The sequence below is a fragment of the Empidonax traillii genome, unplaced genomic scaffold, assembly GCF_003031625.1.
Source record: "Empidonax traillii isolate 1590-97213 ecotype Southwest subspecies unplaced genomic scaffold, ASM303162v1 scaffold375:size1330703, whole genome shotgun sequence".
NCBI lineage: Eukaryota > Metazoa > Chordata > Aves > Passeriformes > Tyrannidae > Empidonax > Empidonax traillii.
In genome coordinates, this window is record NW_020955568.1 from 265,901 (window position 1) to 291,441 (window position 25,541).

Sequence of the window (25,541 nt, forward strand, 5' to 3'; positions counted from 1 at the left end):
TGTTAATGACAAAAAACTCAAGCACTACCCCAGTAGAAATTATGACACCTGTGAATCCCTGTTCCAGACCAGACTGTGGGTCTGGGAGTTGCCATCTCCTTCCCTTGTTACCATAGGTGACAACATGAGTATTTTTAACCAAGAGACAAGAAATATCAGTAAGTTTCTGACAGAGTATCACCAACGTGGCTGTGGATTGGGACCTGTTCAATTCTGACTGCTAGTTCCTTAGAGAAGGACAGGATCTCTGGTACAGATTTGCTTCTCGAGAGCAAGGGACAAAGTGCTGGGGAGACCCTGTGCCCTGAGGAACATAGTCCTGACCTCCATCAGCACCCTTGGAATTGACCACTGGGTAACTGAAGGTGTTTTGCATAACTGGAGGACAAGTTTTTCCTTCTGCTGGCCACAGTGTTTGTACAAGAAAGATCTGCATGTGTGATTGGAAGAAAAGAATATTTGTACCTCGCATATTGGAGAAATTGTTCAGGAACAGTTAATCCTTGTGAAAATCTTGCTCTGAAATGCTGCCAAGAGCAGTGGCTGTGCTGTTGTTTGCCATGTCAATGCCAGTCTGTGAGGAGCACCACCTTGCCATGTAGCACGTGACCTGGGCATCTGGCAAAAAGAATGGGAGGTTTTTCTTCCAGAGGGACGCAGCAGATTCTGTCATTAGCACTGCCTGGCCCATGGGTGCACCAGCTTTTCCCTCTGCATGGGCATTTCCTGGTATCTGCTCCGTGGCAGTGGCCAGGCCAGAGACGTGGTGCCTACAGGTGGGACGCACAGAGGGGCCTGTCCAAGCACATCTTACCTGGAGAGCCTCTTCACACTGCACAGGTATCTGTGTACCCCAAGCATCTGTTTTATCTCTCTCACATTTGGTCATTGCAGCGTGCATCCTCTACTCACAACCCTCTGCACTCTGTGTCATTCAAAGCCTGCTCCTCAGCCTGCTGCTGTCACACAGGATGTATCAGTAAACCCTGCCCACCTCAAGGACAATGCTCATCACCTAACATCACATTGTGCTTTACTTCATGCTCTTAGCAGCCATAAGAAGTCTGAAAGGTAAATTATGAGAAGCCTGAAGTACAGAGGGGACAGCTGATTCTCCTGCAAAACTGGGAAAGAAAAGCTACAAGCACTTTTGGATTTTCATATATAAGACGTTGCTTGTGCCACACCCATGCTGGACTCAGAAACATAAAACTTGCTGGTTTAAAGGAAAATCAGAACAGGTATCTGGAACATTATGCAGTTTTGTAAGAGTTTGGGGGAAAATTGGTCTTACTCAGATATTCTTAATTTTAACTCAGAAATATAAAATAATATTTACATTAAAATGTTGTATCAGGTAAACTTTGTATTTAATTTTCAGCTGTATTAAAATAGCAATGTTACTACTGTAGTTTCATTCATAAAAGCTTTAATCACTCATATGTGAGTTTGATTCAAACCCAACCATTTCAGACTTTTTTCCCTGACATTCAGAAAGTTAGCTTTCCATTTCAGTCTGTCAGATTTTTCATTAGAATAAAAAAAATATTTCGTTTTTCTCCTGTGTTATAAAGTCTGGCAAAGCAAATTAACGATGATTAATAAAATGTTATTTCATTGCTTTGACTAAACCTGTTTGGTTTTGTCTCCTGAGTTTGTGGAGGTTTGTTTTTCTTCCTGTGGTGTAATTGTTGCTTTTGGTACAGAAACACAAATATTCCAGACTTGCAGATACCAGCTCCAGCTCTCAGAAAGTTCCCTCTGATAGCTAATTGAGGCATTGTTTCATTAACAGTGTAAGCAGGAGTAGCACTGCCTTTCTTGTTCCTGTGGCAGGGCTGATTTGGAAGAGAGTAAGTAGAATAATGCAGGGAAAAGCAGCACTGGGGCAAAGCAGAGACGGGCAAGTCTGGGTGGGTTTGTCATGGGGCAAGACAGCACTGAGCTGTGAAGGCTCGGTCAGCTGGAGGGGGGTTGTTATATCCTGGCTCCTTAGGATGCCCCTTCCAATAGCTGAATGCTAGTACATGTTTTAAGCAGATTAGAAAAGAAAGGTACAGAAACCTTTGATAGAAGCTGAAAATTACTGAAAGCTGTGTTGGTCTGGTATGCAAATTTGAATAACAGTTTGAACATGTGAATTAAGGTCCAGATACTTAATGTGGTGCCCTCAGGGGGCTGTCTTTGCAGTTGCTCTGTGTAAAGATAAGCAAGGTACCATGAGAATCAATTCCTGCTTTTTGTAGCTACAATAATTTAGGCTAATTAGGGCAGGCTCAGCACCACCCTAGTGCTGAACAGAGAACTGTAGAGAAATTCAAAAGAACTAAGCTGTCAGCTTCAATGTGTTCCTCATCCAAAAGACCTCACTTACAATCACCCATGGAAAAAAGCTACTTGCACAGACAGGCCATCCTGAGAGCATCCCAAGCCACGAAAAAATATTTCAGTTCTGAAGAAGGTGCGATGCTTAGAGCTTCTGCCAAACCTCCCTGGTGCTGTCTGCAGGATGCCAAGATGCTGCACCTCTGGAGAGAGACTTGCTGCCTGGGGGCAGCTTGTGCCTTGCCAACCCTGCGTGGCCGACCTGGCTCAACCAGGGAGAGAGAAACTGAGTGCACTTCCCATCTGCTCTGCCCAGCACCTAGCCCAGCAGAGCCTGGCCTCACTTCCAGCAGTGCCTATAAGATGAAAGGCTGAGCTCTGCCAGTGGTTGCCATCTTACTCCAACCCAGGCCAGCCCAGTCTCAGCAATGCCCCGGGGCTGCCTGAATCATCACCACAGCATCAGCACCAACACTTTGCTTTGCAAAGCGTTTGCTGTTTAGTGCCTGTCTCTGCTCCAGTTACTACTTGGTTGAAATGACGAAACGCTGCACATCATCCTGATACAGCTCCTCACTCCTGCTCCTGGGGAGGATTCGTTCGCTGCATTGACAAAGCTGCCAGGTATGTGGAAGGGGAAGGGCTAGGGCTGTGCTCACATGCTCCAAAAGCAGTTGAGAAACGTAAAAACACAGCACAATCTGATGTAAACAAACAAGTTCTGCCTATTCTCCTTTCCCAAATATTCAGAAGCCTTAAAGGAATTGGGTGTGTAATTGAAAGTAGCCAAAGGCAGCTTTATCCTCTGCTACTAGTGCTTACACAGTCGATCACACGAAGTTTCACTTGGCAGCTTGACAGGGTTACGCATTTTCACATGGGTGAACAGTACTCTAACAAATCACTGCACCCTGAACAACACTGAAAACCACATTGTTTTGTTCCATGGATTCTGCTTTCGATAGGCTGGAAGAGAAACCTTCCTTCTTTCTTTGCTCCAGCCTTGCCACTAGGTCCCTTGCCTGATAGAGCAGCCTTCCAGCACCAGGAGCCTATTTTCTTTTACCTCTTCAATCTCTTACACATTTTCACTAAAAGTCAACAGTGACAGTCTTTCCTGTGTAATGTCTCTTGTGCTCTGCCCTGTGTCCTCAGTAAGCACCTTTGGAGACATCTTTCCTGATGTCATGAGATCCCACCATCAGGAAAAGATCTGAACCTGCAGCAGTTTAGAATTTGGAAGACCATTTATCAGAAAATTTTTCACTTGCCAGGGATGCAGTAGTTCTGAGAAACAAGGAGCATTTCCCTGCAAACCCAAGTGCTCTAGAGCATCAGCTCCAGGGAATAGGGTGGCTGGCTCCAGAGCACCAGGGTGGCTTCCCTGGATGCCATGACCTGCACTTTTTTCTTTTATGGGTCAGAGAAGAAAATCATTAAATGAAAAGAAAACTCAGTAGGTAACACATTAATGAATAAACCATGAAGGAGAGGGTAAGATGAGCCTCTTACAATTCTGTATGGAGGAAACAGAGAAACTTCTCCCTTCTACCATAGTAACTCAGTAGCTCTCTTAAAAATAGTGGATTTCCCATCTTTTGAGAGAAATTCTTACTTCTGTTCCACAGTAAAAATAACTTTTTTTTTTTCTTTAACTGCAATACAACATGATAAACAGAAAACTCCACAATATGGGCAGACACCATACAATACTAAATTCTGACACATTTTTCCATCAGTATCACCAATTTAACTGATGTGTCTGCTACTTCCTGCCTACTTGCATAACTTAGAAATACGTGAAAACACAAGAGTGGGTGAATTCCTGAGAACTCCATCCTAGAGAATCCATGTGAGGTGGTGAGGTCAGCCAGAAAGAGCAACTTGCCTGACTAAATCAATAATGAGCAATTATTGGGAAAAAAAAAAAAAAAAAAAAAGGGAAGAAAAGAAGAAAAAAGAAAGAAAATATTAAAAGGCTCTTCACACAGGTGATTTCTGTTGTTTAGGGGAAAAAAGGTGCTTTTCTCAATCATCACTCTTGTGAGAGACAGAAAATTCCACCTATGATACAAATCATATCATTTACCAAAACCCCGAGTGCACTTCTGGTTCCTTCTGTGTCAAGCTTTGACATCGAGTGGCATTCCCAGCATGGAGAAAAATTTATTTATTCATTAATTTAATATATTCAATAAACCAAGCAGCACACAGACTTATTCTTTACAAGTAATTAGAATGTATTACAAGCATACAAATGTGCCTAAGATTGAGAACTTGGGTTATAATCTAATGAAAATATTGTCGCTGAATTAATTTCCTATGTGGTGCCAGAGCCATAGAATAAAAAGTATATTGAAAGTCTTCAGAGACCTACTGTCAACAGCCCAGCACTACCTCTATTTTAAGCAGGAGAAGATTAGATTTCAAAAGTCTGTTCTTTTTCATGCATGTTCTAGTTATCTTACAGGAATCTTCTATGCTTGGAAGGCCTCACAAAAGTTTCAGAGACTAAGAAAGTGAAGAAACAGGCTATTTTTTCTACAAATGTCACTAAAATTAGGAATTTATTACTAAAAATTATCTATTAATTAAGCACTATTTATTTCTTAGTTATTTTTACTATGCTATTGATTTATTATTAGCGGTTAGTCATTAAAAATGCATTGGTCTCACAGAAATGCAGTTCAGATGCCGACTTACCGGACTCGAGGCTGTTGCTCCTCCCTGTGCCGAGCTGCAGCCCCAGCAGTCACAAGCTGCATCACTGCAGCGACTGAAGGCACGAGTGGGTCCGACTGTCCCGGCCGTGGCGTGGTCTCTGCCAGTGCTGCTGCAGCACCCAGACCGCCAGCGCTGCTTCTGCCCTTCGCGACACCATTCATTTCACACTCGCCTCAGATATTAATTTCTACGTGTTTTGCAAACTAACCGTTGATGTACCAGTGAGAAGAGGAATGTTGTGAAGAAAGGGACGTGATGTCTATAACTCAACACACACAAACCCTTTGGAGAGAGCTGGGGCAGACACGGGCTGTTGGCTGGTGTTCTCGGACAGCAGCAGCTGGGACTCAGTTGTAGCCGTTGGAAGGCAGACAGGCAGGTGAACCACCACCAGCATCTCGGTTCCAACTTCCTGTTCTGATCAGCTGATACGGATACCAAGCAGAAGTGGCCCCTTTCGGGTGCAGAGGTTCAGGCGCAAGCTGCAGCCCCGTGTCAGCCCTCATCCTTGGAGCATCCCAGGAGCTGACAGCCTGATAGCAATCTGCCTTCCAGCACACTTTTGTTTCTTTCTGCCTAGTGCACAGGCCTGGGGTCTTCTCCCTCTTCATGGCAGTGGAAGAAAAGAGGTTGAGTTATCCAGGGCTTTGTGATTAATTTTTTTAGTCAGATATATTTTGCCTGCTTCAGTAAACAGCAAATTTCCATTCCTGTGTCCTTCACAAAAGACTCTTGCCACTGGGAATATAATTACCTAGTTCCTCCTCTCGGTCCTAAACCAAAAGGTTTTTGTATAATGCTGAAGTGTAAAGAAAGATCAAGGGAATACTCAGGGTTCCCTGGGAACACTTCAGTGCAAGGCTTATCAGCAGCTCCTTATCACTGCTAATCTGACAACACAGGTGTGATGGGATGCCCCAGCTGGGACGGATCTCTGGTAATTTGATCAGGAGTAACTCTTTGTGTGCTGCTGGACACCAGTGTACTCCTTACCAGTGGAAGAAAGGAACAAATTCAGCCTGACTGAGTGGTGCTGGTACCTGGAGGGGTGTGGTGGGGAGAGCTGGGCTGTCTGTGGGTGTGCAACTCCCAACCATTGCACAACACCACAGACATGTTCCCTGGAGGGGGGAGTGGGCAGGTAATTATGGAATGGGTGTTCAGGAGGAAAAGGCATTTCATATCCCATGTTGCTCATTTTAATAATACAGACGACTCATTGTGAAACTCCTTTCTTAGAAAAGCATTAACACTCTGACCCATGTCCTCATTGCAGTGGCAGTCTGTGCCTTCCTACTGCTCCAGCAAAAGGTCCCTGTCCCCTCGGTGGCCCGGGCTTGTCCCCAGGGCTGGGTCAGTGAAATTCATGGCTGAAAGGGTCAATGTCTGGCTGGAGCCAGGGTCACAAAGCAGAGTTGCTCTCCCCGAGCTCACCCTGAAACACCACATAAAGACGTAGATATCAGTGCACTGTCAATTCAGCTTCTCTAAGAGGAGGGTGGACCAGATCTCTGCCACCTTCCTCATCCCAACTCCCACAGGGGCCCTGCAAGTGTGCCTTGGGTCCCACCCCCTGAAGGGAGGAGGCAGCATTCCAAAACATTCTCTTGAACACTGAACTAAAGCTGCAGAAGAGCTAAAAGTATTTTTGGGAAGACCTGTGTTGAGCTATCTTTTTTACAGCAATTTGTATGGAAAAATGGCTGAACTATGACAAAACCACTTGAATTCTGATTAAGCCCGTTTAGAAGTAAAAGATCACAGCACATGGAAAGATTTTTTTGGAACGGGAGGGACACACAAGCAGATGACAATGAAAAAAACCTGTGTGGCTGATGGATGACGTGAGGGGTTTGAGTACCAGTGCCATTCTCCTGTGCATTGTATATAGCTCCAGCCTTTCCTTCCTGATGTCAGCAGCTAAAGGCTTGCTGTAAAAACACTGCTTTTATCTGCCTGTATCACAGAATTCTTTTTCCTTTGGACATCATCTGACTGTGCCAGGGTCTCACCAAACCCTCATTACCTGCTGCTCCTAGGAATGGATCTATCCTCACTGCCAGTCAGTCAGTGGGCACAAGGGATGGCAGAAAGATTTTGGAACGAGCAGACATCATGTTAGTTCCATGCACAAGTCCTTGTGGATGCATTCCCATAGGCATCCCACCGGCATACGAAAATGCCACTTCACTTCCTCTTTTTGGCTATAGCCAAGAAAATGTGATGTCCTCTCACCAACTAAAGGTCAAGAGACTATCAGTGTAAATCCAGCGGGTAGAGAAGAGCAAAAGGGGAAATCCAGAGAGCATCAACATTCCAAAGGCTATCAGCATTCCATGCCAGTGAAATGTGCATTGCCACAGTTCATGTTATGCTTCACATAATTCTCCACTCAAGATGATTTTCTTTGCTCTGCAGTTTGGGGCATAGCTTTGGCCATGTCTACCACTGGGCCTTGCTCACCAGGTGACACTCCAAGAGCCTGTGACTGACACACTGAGCTGGCTGTGAAGAGCACACCCAATGCTGGTCACTGCTGGTGGGAGGAGCTGCATGCCAAGGAGGTGGAGAGTTGTGGATAGATTCTGAATTTAAGGTCTTCCCCATGTACAACTGAAGCCGTGCTTTCACTTCATCTGAGTGATGCATATTTAGTTCTCAAAGTATGACAAAAACCAGTCTGAGACTGCAAATGGTGGCTGTGGCTTTGACAAATACTGCAGGCCAAATTCATTAGTGAGCCTTCAGAGAGAATTTTGTTCTCCCATCATAAGTAAACAAAGAAATAACACTGTCTGTCACCTCATTTCAGAATGTACCTGCTGGTTCTGGGGCTAATTACCATGTTCCTTCTGTGATGGAAAATAGCCCTACAGCATCTTAACTGTAAAATTTGGTTTTCAGGAAAGAACGGTTTTCTAAGTATTTAAAAATGTGTTTCATTCTTACTGAGTAATTGGTTTATATTTGGATATAAATAAATGAGAAGCAAGTATTCTATCTATTTCATAGCATTTAATGTACAATCATTTATACAGTGGGGCCATACTCATAATGTTTCTTTTATGCTATTAAAAATATTGATAAAACAGTAGACATTCATTAGTTACACCATTTCCAAGAGCACAGAAGGATGAACAAATGCGTTTTCATTATAAGAGGTAATAATAATTAAGAGTGACAGAACCTTATCCTCATGATCTGCCTCCCAGCAGCAGTTTGGCTAATAAAAAACCAGAAGTTAAGATAAGGCAGCAATTATTAAGACAAATCTTCTGAAGGGCTGTTTGAACTCCTGTGTCCAGCAGATAATCTGATTTTACAAGGTGCTCTGAGCGGGGGTAGGCTGCATGAGAAGCAGTACCCAGGTGCAGGCCTTTAGCCCTTTGCACTGGCATTTTTACCTCTAGCGATTTCTCCGGTCTCTTCTTCTTTTGTTTGCTACAGCTGTGGCACATAAATCAGTCTCCATTCTGTCTCACTGACACCAAAGAGAAACACGACACAAACAATGCACAACACCAAGCCCCAAATGTATTAATCATCTTTTTCTCTCTTCTTTTTTTTACTGATCCCTTTCACCTGTCTTTTTTGGGAAATTCAAAAATGGCTATGGGCAACTCAGTAATTCTTCCCTCATAAATATTAGATGCACACGGAGCATGAATATTTGAGTAGCTAACTCTGATTTAGGTGAAACCAATTGCTAATAGCAATTCATTTTTTCTCAGTGACATTCCACCAATAACCAGCCTGAGTGGGACAGGATGATGCAGGTTGGAGCTGGACAGCAAAAGGGAATGAAGGTGCCCACTGGGAGCAAAGATGCTTTATCAATCTGGCCCTCAAGTGGGACTTGGGGCTGTGCCTTCCTCCTTACCTTGGAGAAAGTTTGAGCAGGGAGATTGCTCAGCAGCTATGTGTGGATCTTTAGGAACCAAATAGGGGAAAGAAATTTTAAACTGATTTTTATTATGTCATCAAGCTGCTGCCTCTCAATGTGTTATGCCCTGCGCAGTGTCACCTGTATGATGTGCAAACTGCAGTGGGAGAGACCCAGTGGGTTCCAGCACCCTCTACTTCGGATACACCACGTCCCTACTGTTAGGCAAGGCTGCTGGGGCCCCCCAACGGCTTGTTTCTCAAGGCAGGTGAACCCACCCTGCTGCACAAGGGCTGCAGGGATGTACTGAAATGGTATGGGGGGTGGAAACGGGGCTGTCCCATTTGGTGACACCAGGTTATCTGTAAAATTGTGTGCTTTGGTCTTTAAAAAAAGTACAGATTGTGATTTTATGCCTGAGGCATAGAAAAGAAATGCAGTGTCTCTGGACCTATGGAAGCACAATGAGTAATCAGGTGTGACCAGCTCAAACCTCAGTTGAAGTTCATGCTTACATGGCCCAAGGGACACCAGTGCATACCTATCATTTTCTATTGGTCCCAAATTTACCATTACTAGATAGATACTTTATAATCCATTGCTAATACACACATTTGTCTGTTCTAGCATGGGGCTACCCTTGCACATGCTTTGGACCAGAAAGATCCCCCTGGGTCTCTGAAATCACCACGGTACAGCTCCTCTGTCAGGGCTGGCTGTTTGGGTTGGTTCCCTGTCTCCACCACGGCTGGCTGGAGGAGTCTGTTCCCATCTCTGCAGAAGAGCTCTCAACTTGCAGAGGCCAAAGACCAGTTTGAACAGAGCCTCTGCCACTGCCCTTGCTGTGTCCTTCCCCCAGGCAGCCTGGGCTCCAGTCCCACCAGCAAAACCGATAGGGTAGCACTCAGCCATCCCCATCCCTGGGCTCTCCCGCCTGTGAGAACACTGGACACAAGCGAACATACTCTCAGTCTGCAACAGCAAAGAAAAAACTTCAAAATGAGAGAGAAGCCCACTTAGTTTACAGGTTGCTTTTATTTACAAATATACTGAAGTGTAATCTCTCTTTTTATTTTTTCTGCTTTTGTTTAGAGTGTGTGTGTGTCTCTGTGTGTGTGTGCGTGTGTACAGGTGCACATGCACGTGGGAAGGAACACAATGGATCTTAGCTCTAGGCAATGGTGGCAGGAAAAAAAATGCAGTGAAATGAAATTTAAAAACACTAATAAATAATTTAATAATGACAAATAATTAAATTAAAAAAAATTCCAATCTACATACATTATGGTGGTTTGTTTCCAACACAGAGGGAAAGGAGCAGCGAATCTACAGTGAAAGGAGCTGGTTAAATATAAGAGAGCATAGTCATATTTTTTACAAGTTAAACAAATTGTAACAGACAGCTACAAAATACTACATTTCTATAACATAAATACAGAATATATAAATATACAAGTAATACAGCCATACACAGCTAAAAACCAGGGTGTTCACTTAAAAACAGAGTTCCCAATGCAAGGTATCCGGCAGCCCCTTCACAGCTGCTGCTGAGCAGAACCAGGGTACACTGAGCCGAGGGGATCCAGCTGCAGACGCGAGGAGGGAAACAGCCGTCAGTGTAGTCAGATCAGCCTTAGAGGAGCAAGACCATGCTGAAAGCCCACCAAAGCCAAAAGACTTCACATGTCTTTTGTGACCAAGTACCTCCCTAACTGAGGAGCACAGGTGCCCAAAGCTCTGGCTACAGCTTCCCTGTGCCTCCAGGCCAAAGAAGAGGGGCTGGGGAGGAACCTGCATGCACAGAGAGTAGCTGCTGCTCAGAAAGGCGTGAGGTGGTTTGGGCATGGGGTTGTGTAAAGCACAATCTGGAGCACTGAGACTCTGGGTACTGTGGCTCCAGCTCCCACAGCTATGTTGTGCTTTAGCAGGCTCTGTCCTTTCACTGCTGAAAGCTCCAGGCTTGTGAGAACCCTTCCCTTCCTCACAATCTACTGTGCATTTCTAGTGACTTCCAGGAACAACTACAGTTCTTATGACAGGGTTTGTGGAAGTGCTCTCTCAAACCCTAGCACACACCATCCCAGCAGCATCCCAGAGCCGGTTTCCCTGGGACACCTGGGGCGGTGGCTTGGGATATACTTCCGACTCTTAAGGAAAGCAGAAAGGAGTCCTGAGCTCAGTAGGAAGAGGTAAGTGAGTTTATATCATCCCTGGAAGGTTTGCTGTCATAAAGGACCTTCCCCATGCCATGATGTACAGCGAGGTGGTTGAGCAATGACCCTTCAAAGGACCTGATAATGCTCATCCATCTTCTGCAGGAGGGGTCTGAAAAATCCACTCAGCAGCTGCTGCGCAACTAACGTGAGCCTCACCTTAGGCATAGTTAGCTGCAACTGGGCCAAGTGATCTGGATGTTTTTGATGACAGAGTTTAAAGAAGAAAAGGAGTTCAAAATGCCCAGGATGGTGTTTCAATATAAGTGGTTGCAACCACCACCCTTTACTTACAGTGACGTAATTGTGTTCCATGTCATGACTGTTAAACATATTTGCCACCACCAGGCCCAGGGTTTGCCCCACAGTGTGGTGGTAACAGGGGGATGAGAACAGCAGGAATCAGCCCCTCCACAGCCCAACCATGCCAGAAAAGGTGCTGCTGCTCAGCCCAGAGCCTGGCTGGGACCCAGGACCACACAGCTCACCCCCTCCTGAATGCTGGGAACAATCTGTCTGCCACCGTCACAGACCTGCAGCTGCACAATAAGGACCTCTGAGGAAGTTGGTACCCAGCATTCTGATCTCACAATCATCATTTTTATGCATTATTGAGCAAACACTGAAACTTAATCAATCATCTTTTACTTAATTGCATCTTGTCACCACTTTAGCTGCACAAGTATTCTTTGATTAGCTAAAACAACATGATTGAAACGCTGCGAAGAGCTCACTTGATGCATTTGTATTAGAGAGGGGTTAATTTCCTAGGGAAAATGATCACTGTAAGGTGCATGTAATAAACTGCTGTCATGACCTCTAGCCTTCGAGCTCCCATATGTGCAATCATTGTTTGTGGTTTCCGTGGAAGTGCCAGATGCTAAGATTTTTTTGGCTAGAGTTTATCAATTTGACTCAAAAAGATATTACTGTGATATGGCCCATTAAACATTTTACTTTCACCTGATCGGGGACATTCCCTTGACAATAAAAGAGTAAAGCAGAAATCAAAAAGGTCAGAGGTTGCTGTATAATCTTTTACTGCAGGTCCCAGGTTAAAACCACAATGATCACACTCCAGTAGAGTAATTTATTCTACAAAAAGAAAGTGACATTTATTTTGCTTTAATGAACTTTGGCCTTTGCCAGCTACAACAGGCCCACTGGAAATCCTTGGCTACGTATGCCTTCCCTGGACCAGCAGCAGCTGCCCACCATGGCACGGAAAATGTTACACATGGCAAGGGCCTGACTGGGCTGTGTGTGTGGCTCCAAATGTGGCAGAACATGGGGCAACAAACAGCTAAGGCATCACCATATAACACACCAAGGGATAGGAGATGATATGTACAAGAAATGAAAAGGAAAAAAAAAGGTGGAAAACGTCATCCAAAATCAGCAAATTATGATGGTTACTTCATCTATAAAATGGGATATCTGATTTTTTCCTTGGAGATGGATTGTTTTTTCAACATCCAACCCAGACACAGAGGTAGAGTTGGGACAAGGCAGTTCTCCAAACTGTAGGTCACATTAGAGTTCTCATATAAGTCCCTGTAAACACTAAAAATGCCATTTTGATCCTGTCAGTAATGAAATATGAAGCAAGGTTGTGCCTGTGTGAGTAGTTTATAAACTGGTATGTCTGAGAGGGTGAAGACACTTTTCTGTGACTCGAAAGTAGCACAGCAGAGGGATGAGGAGGGAAACGATGAATCCATTGGGATTGGTGGTGACAAATGTTTATATGTGCCATATGAAACCTGCTTGCCTTCTGCCCTGCAAGCAGTGAGGATCACCTGAGTTCTTTATAGATGTTTGTTTTCATGCAGAGAGAAAGGAAATTGTTGTTTACTTTGATACATAAGGAAAGGGAAAAATAATTGAGCGGGATGGGCAAGAAAAGAAGATCCTTTCAATTTCAAAATATATCCAGGGGCTCACAACCCTCAAATGAAAACCACATCCCCGCCAGAAAGCAGCGAATGGCCGCTAGACAAAGCATATGGACGTGATGGACCACCTTCCTGGGAAAACAGCAATGGAAACCAGCAGGGACAGGGACAGGAGCATCCCCAGAACCCTGGCAGAGCCACCAGTTCCTTCCCTGGCCAAGGCTGTGTGCAGCAGGCAGTGGAAGGGTTTGTCTTGGGCTGTGCTCTGCACCCCCTGCACCATGCACACACACACACACACACACACACACACACACACGGCCTCCTCAACGGTGTTGTCCTTCTCTCCAGAGTGAGAACCAGTGTGCTTATCCTGCAGATAAAACTTGACATTCTCAACAAACCTCCAACATACTCGGTACACATTTCCCTGCTGGGGGAAAACGATCTCATGTTTTCCCTTGGACCCATCATCCTACCCTTCCCACCCATGCCTCCAGGACCTGTCTCCATCAGTGATGCGGGGTTCCCAGCAGGATCATCCCCCCAAGGCCGAGGACACAGTGCCACAAGCAACGCTCCTCCCGCCCTGGGTGCCAAGGCTGCAGGGGTCCTGCTCTGCCTCCCCCTCCAAGGCAGTCCCAGAGTCCCACGCTCCCAGAGAAGGTGCTGAGCCCCACAGGGACGCTGCAGTGCTGGCCTGGTACCAGTCCTCAGCCTGAAGGAGTTAGATTAACCAAAGCTTTGGACTTGTTTTTCAGCTATTATGGTCAATATATTAAAGGTATTTATTTAAGAAAGTGCCTATCCTGCCAATCTTTCCCCGTGAGCTCTATTTTGAACACACCCTATAATTACTGATATTACCCTGGCAAATTTTCCCCATGAAGTTTTCTCCACTGAGAGCCGTGACTGTACTTGTCTGCCTCTCCACATTATAATTATCACCAGGCAATATTTATAGCTATACTATTATTATTTATGATATTTTATGCCCTACGAAAATCTATACGACATATGCTCAAACTTCAACATCAGAGACAATCAGACTTCAGCTGGGACATCCCCTCCTTCAGCATACCTGTTCTTCTGGCGCTGGCACTGACCGGTTGATTGGAGCCACAGCCAGGAGTCCTGGCAGCAGGAGGATCTGCAGGACTTGGTTAGACTCCAGCTCAACATACCTGAACTTCCCACCGTGATCTCTTTCATACTTTCCTGTTCGCAGCTGGTGCACATTTCAGGACTTCTGGTGTTTCAGGCTAGAACTGTGTATCCTCGATTCTTGCTGAGGCAAGATAATTAACTAAAGGAGTGCTTAATAATTCCAGATGGACAATAGAGTACAGCATATTTATGCCTCATGCAAAACATAAATAATCAGAACAGAATGAACAAACACTTGTTTGCCTATTGTGGCCTAGACTTGAAATTTGGCACCGCAAAACTTACAAACAAATGTAAATGTTTTAATCTCACACTAAAAAAAATTAAATAAAACTGTCTCGTAAGCACCCTTAGTTTTAATTAAGATCAACGCTAACCTACATGCCTCTGTCCCTAATGTGCGTGTCCTCTCCAGAGTCACAGACCTTTTTTATTCTGAAATCACTGGCTTTCTCCACAAATACTGTTAACCAGTTTCCTCAGTATCATATGCATAAGGGCTATAAACTAATGAGCAGATCTAGGTTATGTAGAAAAAGCGTAGAAAGGAAACAAATGTTGAACATCACATTTACATTAACTTCCCACAGTTCAAATGGCAATTTATCCACAACATAGTATGAATCATGCAGTAAGAAAAGGGAGGAATCTCCAGTTTCTTTGATTTATTTGTCATATGGTCAACTGATGTCAGTATCAGCAGCTTTAAAAAAAAAAAAAAGTTTAAACATCCAAAAGAAAGGAAGAGAGAAAGGAGGAAAAGGTCTAGCTTTCCACAAAATCCATTTCCTTTAGGATGACGAGCTTAAACCAAACCAAATCAAAGGCTGAGGACGAGCAGGTTCTTCTGTTCCTTCCATGCTTGTCTCGTGATCTGGTGCAGGCTGGGAATCAAGGGTATGGGATGGGTGGATGTGTTTTGTTTCTCTATATATGTATGTAGGTAGGTAGGTATTAAAGTATATATACATACATACACATATATGCAAACAGAGACAGTCTTCCTAAAAAAATGCTCTTTGCAGTCCAGAGGCAGCAGAGTCACTGTGAAGGAAGAGCTGGGCAACATATGGCTGTAGAGTCTGCACTGGAAAAGTCACTGGCTAAACACACGCCGGCTGTTTGTTTTCTTATTTTCATGAGGCGAAATAGGAGCTCTGCATAGAGTACAGCCTGTCAATGGGGTTTCCTACTCTAGCCTGCATGGAGTTAACTTCAGAAGAGGCAAGAAAACAGTCGCTCAAGCTAGTTAAAGAGGTATCACTGTCGATATCATGAAAAATGGAGTCATTTCCTGCAAATGAAACGTACATGTTAAGCTGGATGCTGTGCAGCCAGGGGAGTACACAGTACTCATGGATGCTCACATGCTGCAGCAAATGGGAACGCTCCTAGTTCTCTTATCACATGTTAACTTTATGATATGTACTTTGGCTCTAAGGGTCTGACCTATGATGATGGGGACTAAAAATCAACCCATGGGGGCCAGCTGGCAGCAGTGCCCCCCAAAACCTGCCAGGATTTAATTAAGGATTCAGTCAGCAGCACAAAAGGTAGTCTTGGCTGATGATGAGAGCAAACAGTGCTGGGGAGGAGCAGCTCTCCAAGGGCTGGGATCTGGCACTCGTGGGGACACCAGGGCTGTTGAGGAAGGTGGGACTAGATATCAAGTGCCCGTGACAGGGAAGCATGGTCTAAGAGCCATAGTGGTCTTCATTTACACACAAGGCAAAAGACAGTTCTACCAATGTAACAGGAACAAAGAGCAGACCCAGCTTCCCTGGCCTACAATTGTAAACATGCTCTCCTTTCAGAAAATTTCACTCTTTCAGGGCTGGTTTGGAACAGCACCTTTTATTTCCCTGAGCAACTAAGATTTCAGCTTACTTCAACTTTGAAGGTATCAGATAAAACCTCTAGCTCAAGTGCTGGAGGCTTTAACAAAATGTTAGTCTGGTTCTTTTTCCTCACACACTTGTTTGAAAGGGCTTTCTGCCATCCTCTGCACTCCTTTCAGAGCACAGAACCTGCCTCCCAAGAAAGCCCAGCAAACCAACAAAATCACAAGCCACCTATAATGCTTGAAGGCACTTTGTATGTCCTCAGCTCCTTACAGGACCTCCCAGATTTCCTTGTGTGCAGCATTGACTCGTCTCAGTGGCCAAAGTACTGACACAGACCCAAAGAAGATTTCCTGTTGGCCTGTGCATGCTGTGCTTGTGACAGTGATGCACACGTGAGCCTCTACAGTGAAGTGTCCTGGTCAGCAGAAAAGTCAGAAACGGGCCCTTGTGGGCTACTGCAAGGCCAGGAATCACAGTCTGAAATATCCTCTGAAATTCTTTTTAAATGCCACATTGTAATTGTCCAGAATCAGTTACTGGGCATTCCGTATTTGTAATGCCTTTGATGTGTGGTCAAGCAATTGTGAACGCAAACCGTCATCTTGATCTGGGACAGAGAATAAAACTATGCAGGAGAAACATCCTGTGGTAACCCATCTCTTAGCAGCTCAAAAACTGTTCTTTAACAAATCCACACATCCAATCTGAGCGATTTTACAGGGCTGCTTATTCATTTTGGAATGAATAGATTACTTCTTTCTATTTAAGGCATTTTTTTTCTCAAAGTTTCTAAGAAAAAAGGAAAAACTTGTGAGGGATCTAGAATTTGGTACTGTTTATTTTTCAATGTCTTGGACAGTGGTTTAAAAAGTGGAGCTGGAAAGGTGATGTTTCTTGCTTTACCATTTATCAGAATCATACTGTGAAATAATCTTTAAGGGTGTCAAGAGCTTGAGATGAGCTCTATTCTACCCCCTTATGTGTACAAGAAAATACACATGCAAAACTGACTGGTACAAATTCCCTGGTACAAATTCCAGAAAAAATATACTAAAAGACAGTAATGTTGCTGCCCTTGTGGTGTGTGATCCAGCACACGGACCCTGCTACTCCGGATGTGGCAGAATGAGGCATGCCTTACCATAGGGGTTCATGTGGTCGCCTGGCATTTGTGGAGGGGTAAGACCCTGCTGAAATGGGTCTGTGCCATAACTGCTTTGCTCCATTGCTACAATCTGCTGCTGTGGTGGTGCAAGTGGTGTGTAAGATGTCATCATCCCTTCCATTCGGTTGGACATCACTTCTGCAAAGCAAAGAAGAGGCAGAGTCGTTGCTGGGGACCAGGGCAGCATTAGCGGCAACACTGAACCTGAGGGAATGCAGGTAGGGGGATCCTGTCAGTCAGAGGAGCTTTCCAAATTTTGTCTGAGAGTAGAACCCTGAGCAAATAAGTTGGAAGACTTGTAATTTCTGACTACATAATTTCTGGAGCTCCTGGGTGCTGGGCCCTATCCTCCTAAAGTCTGTACTGTGTATGACAGAGCTTAGCTATTCTCCAACTTCTGTTGGTCCCAGTTCTTCTGGCTCTGGGTAAAGAAGAGGATTTGAGACCTTAAGGCCTTGGGAGCTGGAGACCCTCAAGTGTATCCACAGAGCAGCAGGGCATGCCCTGGCGCCTCTGTGTCGTGCCTGCCCCAGGGCCCAGCCACCTGTGAGGGTACAGGAGGGGCTCCCCATGCCTTGACTGGAGCAGCAATGCTGATACCCTTGCAGATTTCCAGTTGAACATAGTGTACCTTACTGCAGGAGAAAAACTGGAGGATCTACCTGGATCAAGCCTCATGGAGATTTCCTCTAGTGGAAGTGCCTCCATATGGCACATTTTTTCTAGAAAGGAGGTAACAGCTTCTTTGTGAGCACCTCTGGGGTCTGGCCCCATCAAGGGAACTTGTGGTAACCTGGCGTGGGCAGTCAGGCACCTGTCTGTGTGCTACTACAGCTGATGGCACATCTCACCCACAGACCCGCACATGACCTGGATGGCTGTACAAAGGTATCATGCAGGAATGGCACTTCTAGACACTTGCACATTCTTTCCCTCTCACTTTGCTTCAACACAAATCCCCTACCTTGTCCTAGTCGCTGCGAGTTCTGTTGCTCCTGCTGCTGCTGATGCCTTCGCGCTAGCTTTTTCATCTGAAGAAGAGCAGAACAGAACAATTTCATGGTTCTGAACGCAACACTTTGCTTCCTTGCAAAACTCTCTGCAACCATCATTATCGGTAAACAGAGTCTATTTATACTCATGCACTCACTGTTGTGGGTTCAGTTTCAATTCTAAGCTTAAACATTTCAATTTCCCGGTCAGATTTGCATGCAAAAGTACCTCCCAACCCTGCCTTGCGCTGCTTTGAGCAACAGTGCTTGTGTTCGCAAGTTGCCTTTCTAGAGTGGACGCAGAGAGCAGTGCAAGGCGGAACCTGCAGAGCTCAGCTATGGGGCCTCAACAGTGGGAGCTACATCCAGGGCAAGAGCCCGTGCTGAGGCATAACCTGCATTTGACTTCTGAGAATATGATAAACAACCTACCTTTGCTCTTTGGTTTTGAAACCAGACCTGGACGACTCGCACGCTGAGCCCTGTTTCAGCTGCTAGTGTTTCTCTGACCTGCAGGAGGAAATGCTTAATGATGCAATTTTTTATATGTTAAAAAAAGCCAAAACAAACCACTAATCAGTTTTGTTAGGATGAACATTTGTACTTACAACAAAAAATTGCATGTATGGAATTACTTTTAAAAATTCCTCATATTTTTGCATAGTTTTTCAAGTTCTGCCCCTGATGTTGCTACCAGTTCCATGAGTACTGAACAGATGGTCTGAGCTGATGTTCAGTCATTTCATGGTTTTTATTTTACCCATAAAACAGTTCTGTGCAAAAAGAGTGCTCTGCTCTCGCCCCAAGGGAACTGCTGCTGTCTTGCGGAGGGACAGGGGCAGTCTGGGGCTGTGGCCGGGAGTCAGAGTTGACTTGGTCTCTGGTGAAGCACCTACCTTTCTACAGGGCTTGGAAGACACTTCAAAGGATGCTTTGAATGCTCTTCTCTGCTGCGTAGTAAGTATTGTCCTTGGTCGTTTAGGTCTTCTTGGGTCCTTCCCATCATCACTTCCTTTTCCTTGGGTTACTTGGCCTTTGGTGGGCTTAACATCTCCATCTTCATCATCACTTTTAACTAGTGAAAAGCAGGATATATAATTGCATTTGTTCCACCAAGAAAACAGGATGTTTGAGAACTGCTCTTCAGTCAACAGGTTCAACTACTATCCCATGGTTATTTGAATATCTAAATCAGCTGCAGGCAGGAAGAGACTATCTTAGATTTGTGTGCTCTGCCTAAATCAAATGGCACAAAAGCATAAAAACGTGTTCAATTTTTAATTGACAAAGTGAGACTGAAAATGGGATGGAAATTCAGAATATGCTTTAATATTTCCAGGAATCAGGTACAGAGAGACTTTATGCCCTTCCAGCATCACTTGGTCCTCTGTGCGCTCACCTGCTCCAACCTCACCACCAGATACACACCTTTCCCTTAGCAGCTGATCTTCAGCTTCTCCTGAACATTATCTGCAGACAGGTACTACTGCCCTCACCACTACAGCAGCAAAACAGCATAAAGCAAGTACCACACAAATATCTCAAAGCCTGTATAATTAAATATAGAGCAAATTTCGGTTATTGTTCTGAGTTTTCGGAAGCTCTAGAAATAATATGAAATATAATCTTTGCCATCTCATTTCCATTTCCCACAGAAAACATCAGTATTCTTCCTCTGTGTCCACATTATAATGTGTCTGGATGTACAAGCACAAACTTCTCTTTCTCTGTAAATGCATACAAGTATCTATGTGCTTGTGTAGACCGAACAGATTCTTTATATTTTCTATAATTAAATTCTGAATGTTCATACAATTCTGGTGATACTACATGTGTTAGTATATTGTCCTGGGAAATCTCAATTGCAGTGGCAAAGGTTGAAGGGTAAGTACAAATTTGTTGTGAAAATCAACCCCTTAAGTCAGCACATTTTATTTGACCAGACTACTGATTTTTCTTCCAGAAAACATTATCACATTATTATAGGGATTTCAACATGAAGAAGCCCACTGACATTTTTATATGCTGAAAGATTACATTTGGGGAATCAACAAATTAGACTTTAATTCATTTTAGGGTCTGATTATTATGCACCTAGCAGTCTAATCACCTTTTACTTTAATAAGCATCTTTGGCCTAATGATTAAAGAGAAGTTCAGTCATTTTAATAACCATGACATTATTAACTTTCCAGCATGCCATTTCTAAGGAAAGGTTTGTGAGGATTACTTCTGCTCATAGGAGAGTACTTTTGTGTCCAGTGGATAAATATTTGATTGAAGAAGGACACATTCTCAGCCAGGGCTCTGCAGATCGTGTGCTCTCATGCAGGCTCCTGGGAGATCAGTGTTTTCAGTGTGTTAGACAATGGGAGACAAACAGCCTATTTAACTTGTCAGCTTGTTTTTCAGGTTTGGGTTTGGCAAACAGAGAGTAATGAGGGAAAAAAAGCATCTCTGGGAGTAAGAAACTCCCCCCTGTGCCAAAGGGAAATGAAATTGAAACCAAGGCTGGTTTGTGCTACTGCGGTTGCTCACCGCTGATCACAAACCAGATCTGAGCGTGAAGAGGAGCCCACCCCGCCCAAAGCTGATGTCAAACAGCTGCCAGTGCTGGCATGTATGGGAAGACGTCTGTGCCCAGCCCCAGCGTGGGGATGGTGCAGCTCCAGCTGCTCAGAGGGGTTTGGCTGGACTCAGGGCAGGTGCACAGCAGGATGCTGGAGCTAGCGAGTGGAATGACATGGTGATAGGAGAGGAAGCTCTCGTGCCTTGGGCATGTTCACCAAGAGCTGAAACTCTGTGATGTGAGATTTACTGAGCAGAGACTCAAGGGTCCTGCAAACACAGTATGGCAATAACTAACACATAATATAATTATTGTTATAATAATAACAATAACTGTTCCAAGAATGATCCTGGTCCCGTGCACTGCTGAGGCTGCAGAGATCTTTTGCTTGTGCCATCCCTGACACAGAAATACAAATTTCAGCAAAGTGGAGAATATGGCTCTCAGATTAGAGAACAAGGATTATTTCTGCTCTTACCTAAAATGGAGTAACACATTTTCCCATAAATCAGAGGTAAACATTCATGTCATAACGACATTTAATGGAATGGTAACTATTGATTTTCTTACACATTTTCTTGGGAAACAAGCGTGCCATTATGATGGCACAACCCAACATCTCAGTTTCTTTGAGACTCTCTTCAGTATTTCTGTGTTGCAATTTTTCTTAAAGGTATCATTTGTGATTGGCAGAGAGAATCCTCTCGAGAATCATATTACTGCTGTGCCCATTTCCCCAGCTCAGTGCTGGAAGAGGATGTGCAGAAGATCCCCTGAAAAATACATTAATGGATGGAAGAATGCCTATGGAGAACAGCATACTGAGGATGCACTTGAGTGAGACCTCAGGTAGCTGAAGTCAGTCTGATTCCTGTTTTATGATCTTGTAGAAAAACACTTTGATGAAACAAAAGGATTTTGTCCTTTACTAAGCAGCAAGTTAAGGAAGGGAATCAGATCAGGGAGAGCAGACTGCGAGTAGGGATGTTTTTAGCTGTGCCTGTGAATTTGCATAGGTGGCATGTGCATACAGACAAAGGGGATGTGCAAATGGATCTTCTCTATAAGAAAGCCACACAAACTTAGGCAGCTTTTCCAGTCAGAGCAGGTGGGGGAAAAGCTCACCTGAGTCTGAGTCGTCTGGGCTGACCGAGCTCAACAAGTCCTTCTCTTTCTCATAGTCACTTTTGCAGAGCAGCTGCCCTTCCTTGAGGACAAACTCATCCCCTTTCCTCAGCTGGCGCTCGCACACACAGCAGCAGAAGCAGCTTAGGTGGTACACACACTCCAGGGCTCGCATCACAAACTCTGTCGGGGCGATCTTCTCCATGCAGCCGCTGCACTTGGCGGCAAACAGCCTGCAAGGAAGAGGTACCACAGTCAAAGGCAGTGTCAGAGGCATGGATCTAAGTCCAGCAAAATCTGAACAGATCAGCCTGGCTCATGCTCCTGCACGCTGTGAGACTCATGTCCTTAGGCTTGGAAACATCACAGGCATGCAATTTATTCAAATCTCAATCTCTTTGGCCTTGAGATTCCCCAAATCGCCTTTGCTGGATAAAGCCCACCAAGATCTGTCCTTATCACAATGTTTTTTTTCCTCTTCAAAATGAGAAACAAAAGGAAGCTCCCAGAGTTGGATAACTTGCCCAAACCCAAATGTATTTTAATTTACCTTTTAGAGAAAGGGCCAGCACATGCTTTGTTTTATGCAGGCTCTCTGGTTTCAGCACTTAAACCCTTTTCTGAACAGATTTCATGGCTTTCCATTTTTGGTATTGTCTGTCTCTGAGGACGCTGGTAAACGAACAGAGAAATGAGCAGCACAACTCAGTGCTGTGGCTGAGGCAAAGCCGACGCACGCACATGCAATTGCACACATGCAATCGATAAAGAGAGGAGTGCAATAAGAAGGCTTTTCTTCGGATGTTGAGTTATTCCAGAACAACCTGTCTCTGAAGGGAATACTGTGCATTTTAAATGGTGTGAAACATCCTTTGGCAGAGATAGGCAGTGATACAATCTGCTAAATTACCACTATAATCACAGACTCTAGAGCACACACTGTATCCAGACTAGTTCTTACTAAACCTCTATAAACCTCCTCTTTCATCCATCATTAATTTTTAAAGATAAAGTTAGAATTATTTAGATTAATTTTATTTTGCTTCTCCAATGTCAGCTGGGAATCTCCCTAAGTGAGCTTTTCAGAAGAGGGCTGCCTCAAATAAAGACAAATCGCTAAGTTACATCCCTGTGTCATGCAGTGGGCTGGTGATTTGAAATTCAGTGTCTTTTCTGGCAATACATCACAGTGCAAGGTGTGTGAACATTTACATTTCAGCTAGGCAATGAACACAACTGCATTTGTGTGCTCACAGGAACAAAACTACATTCTGCCTTTTAGCGCAGGGTCCACTGATCTTTCTTCTTCATCATCAAAATTATAAATTTTTACAAAAAAAGGCAATTTTTTTTTGATTTTAGAAGACAGAGACTGTAGCAGTTACTCATTCCTCCAGAGCCTCCATTTTGTCTGAGCCGAGAAGTGCAGGAAAATGGCAGTCATGAGCCCTCAACAAAGGACTGGAGTCAGAGTGGGAAGGAGGGAAAAGCAAATGTCAGTGTGGTTGCACACAGCATTCAGTGAACATCTGAGAGACAGGAACTGGGGGGGTTCCCCAGCTGTAGCAAGGAGTGATTGCACTGGGAGCCTGGCTGGCTCAGTGCACACCTTTGTACAACCACAACCTCAAGGTAACAGCTGTGCAGGGTGGACCGAGTGGTTTGTTTTCGGGGTATATAATGAATTACTCGATCAAAAGGAAACTAACGCCACACAGAACCCTCGGGCACTGCCACGAACAGGCTGGCTTATTTCATGCACTCGGTTGGCTTTGTCCGCAAGGTTTTCCTTACAATACTCTGGCCAGCAAATTCCTAAGCAGAAAATATTTTTATCTCAACACAATAACATATCTGACAGGATTAACACACAAAGGAGGAAAAAAAAGGAGCACTGAAAAAAGTTGTTTCTATTTAACTGCTTAAACCTATTTGACTCCTTTAACCGAACCTGGCGCCTCCGTCCCAGGGGTATCTTTAGGACCGGGCGTACCTGGAAAGCCCAGGCCTGGCAGGGCTGGTGCGAGGGTGCAGTCCCCCCTCTGCCGGGGATGGGAAGCTGCCGGGAGGGTCGGGGCAGCCCCGACGTGCGGATGCCCCGCTGGGACCGGGACGGGCTCCACAGCCGTGCGCGTGTCCCGTCAGCGCTGCTGGGCTGGGAAACGTTCCAAAACGGACTCCAGGGACCCCGTCCCACCGCCCATCGCCGGGCGCAGGCGCCCACCTTCCCACCCCAGCGAGGGGAGAACGGGGAGCCTTTCCCAGGAGGGGTGTGCGCCGGGGGATGCCGTGGGAGCACACGGGTGGTGCGGGCTTGGCCTTGGCGGGAGCACACGGGTGGTGCGGGCTTGGCCTTGGCGGGAGCACACGGGTGGTGCGGGCTTGGCCTTGGTGGGAGCACACGGGTGGTGCGGGCTTGGCCTTGGCGGGGCTGTTCTCAGCTAGGGCTGGGAGCGCCCCAGGTAGGGCTGCGGCTGCCTCCGGTTTTTTTCCCAAGCAAACCACACAATGTGCTACCATCCAGTGACAGTGAAAACATAGATGTTAACATCGTTTACAGATAATTTCTAAGAGAAAAGCCCAGGAAAGCATAAATACCTCGTACCTTCCCTCTACCTGAGACATGACAATAACCTCCTTGTCCTGTGGAGTTTCCCTGAGCAGCACCTTCACTGTCATGCTGCCTTACTGAGTGTTCATGTTTTTTAATTTTTCTTCAAAATAAAAATGTCTAACATGAACAAAAAATATTTTGTGTTATTTACTGGCAATTGACTAAGCTGATGTTTTTCCAGCAGCGCTTCCCAAGGCAGCCTTTTAGCTATAACGAATTACGCTGTTATCAGGGTAGTATTAACTCATTCAAATTAACATTAAATTGCCCTGACAATACTGCGTGGACTTCATATCTCGAATTTGCCCCCTGTCAAGGAAATTCCCTCCTCTGTACACAGGTATTCTATTCTCTGCACTATAATATGTACTACACACACACAGAGGACCTTGTTGGACTGAATTCTGAGATTATAAAATCTTCATTACATCTATCTTATAAATCGTTTATAGATATTTTTCAGCTTCCCAAGAGGAGCCCAAGGTTATGCACTCTTTTTGCACAAGGCAATCTCACAACAGGAAACTAATCTTGACAAATGACCAGACTTTGATAGCTGTGATCTAAACCACTGCTCGTTAGACTGTTCATTTTATAAACGAACGGTAATAAACCTGTTGGGAAGTGTAGGATAGCAGGAATACTTTACAGATCACCCCTTTACAAGTTTCAATCAAAGCCATAAATTTTAAGTGGAGCACACAGATATTCTGTGCTGAGACAAAGCCTCTGTTCCACACCAACCACATTTAAAGGAATATTTCTTTTGCTTTCTATACATTTTACAAATAATTTGCATAACTCAGACTTTTTACCCCCATGGTTGATTATCTCCAGACCTCTTAAGTTAATGTCAAACCTCAAAATCCTTGGACTTGTAAAAGTATGTGGAGAGTGGAAATCAAATGCCTTTATTAGAAGCCCCAGGAAATCTCTGACTCCTAAGCACAACGAAAACATTCCAAAGAAAATTGTTCAAAGAGGACATAGCAGAAAAGCAGAACAAGAAAACCTTGTTTTGAATCA

The 25,541-nt window shown here is 44.6% G+C and overlaps 1 protein-coding gene across 1 annotated transcript in view; it reads right to left on the reverse strand.

The window, feature by feature from the left end:
- Window positions 1-14,857: 14,857 nt before the first annotated feature.
- Window positions 14,858-25,541, reverse strand: part of LMX1B (LIM homeobox transcription factor 1 beta) — an 83,459-nt gene continuing 72,775 nt past the window's right edge. The window contains exons 3-8 of the mRNA XM_027893011.1: window positions 21,902-22,134; window positions 19,105-19,283; window positions 18,641-18,718; window positions 18,181-18,247; window positions 17,193-17,354; window positions 14,858-15,501 (exon numbers count right to left, since the gene is read on the reverse strand). Of these exons, the coding sequence (XP_027748812.1) occupies window positions 15,344-15,501; window positions 17,193-17,354; window positions 18,181-18,247; window positions 18,641-18,718; window positions 19,105-19,283; window positions 21,902-22,134 (877 nt within the window). The 3' untranslated portion in view covers window positions 14,858-15,343. The remainder of the gene's footprint in view (window positions 15,502-17,192; window positions 17,355-18,180; window positions 18,248-18,640; window positions 18,719-19,104; window positions 19,284-21,901; window positions 22,135-25,541) is intronic.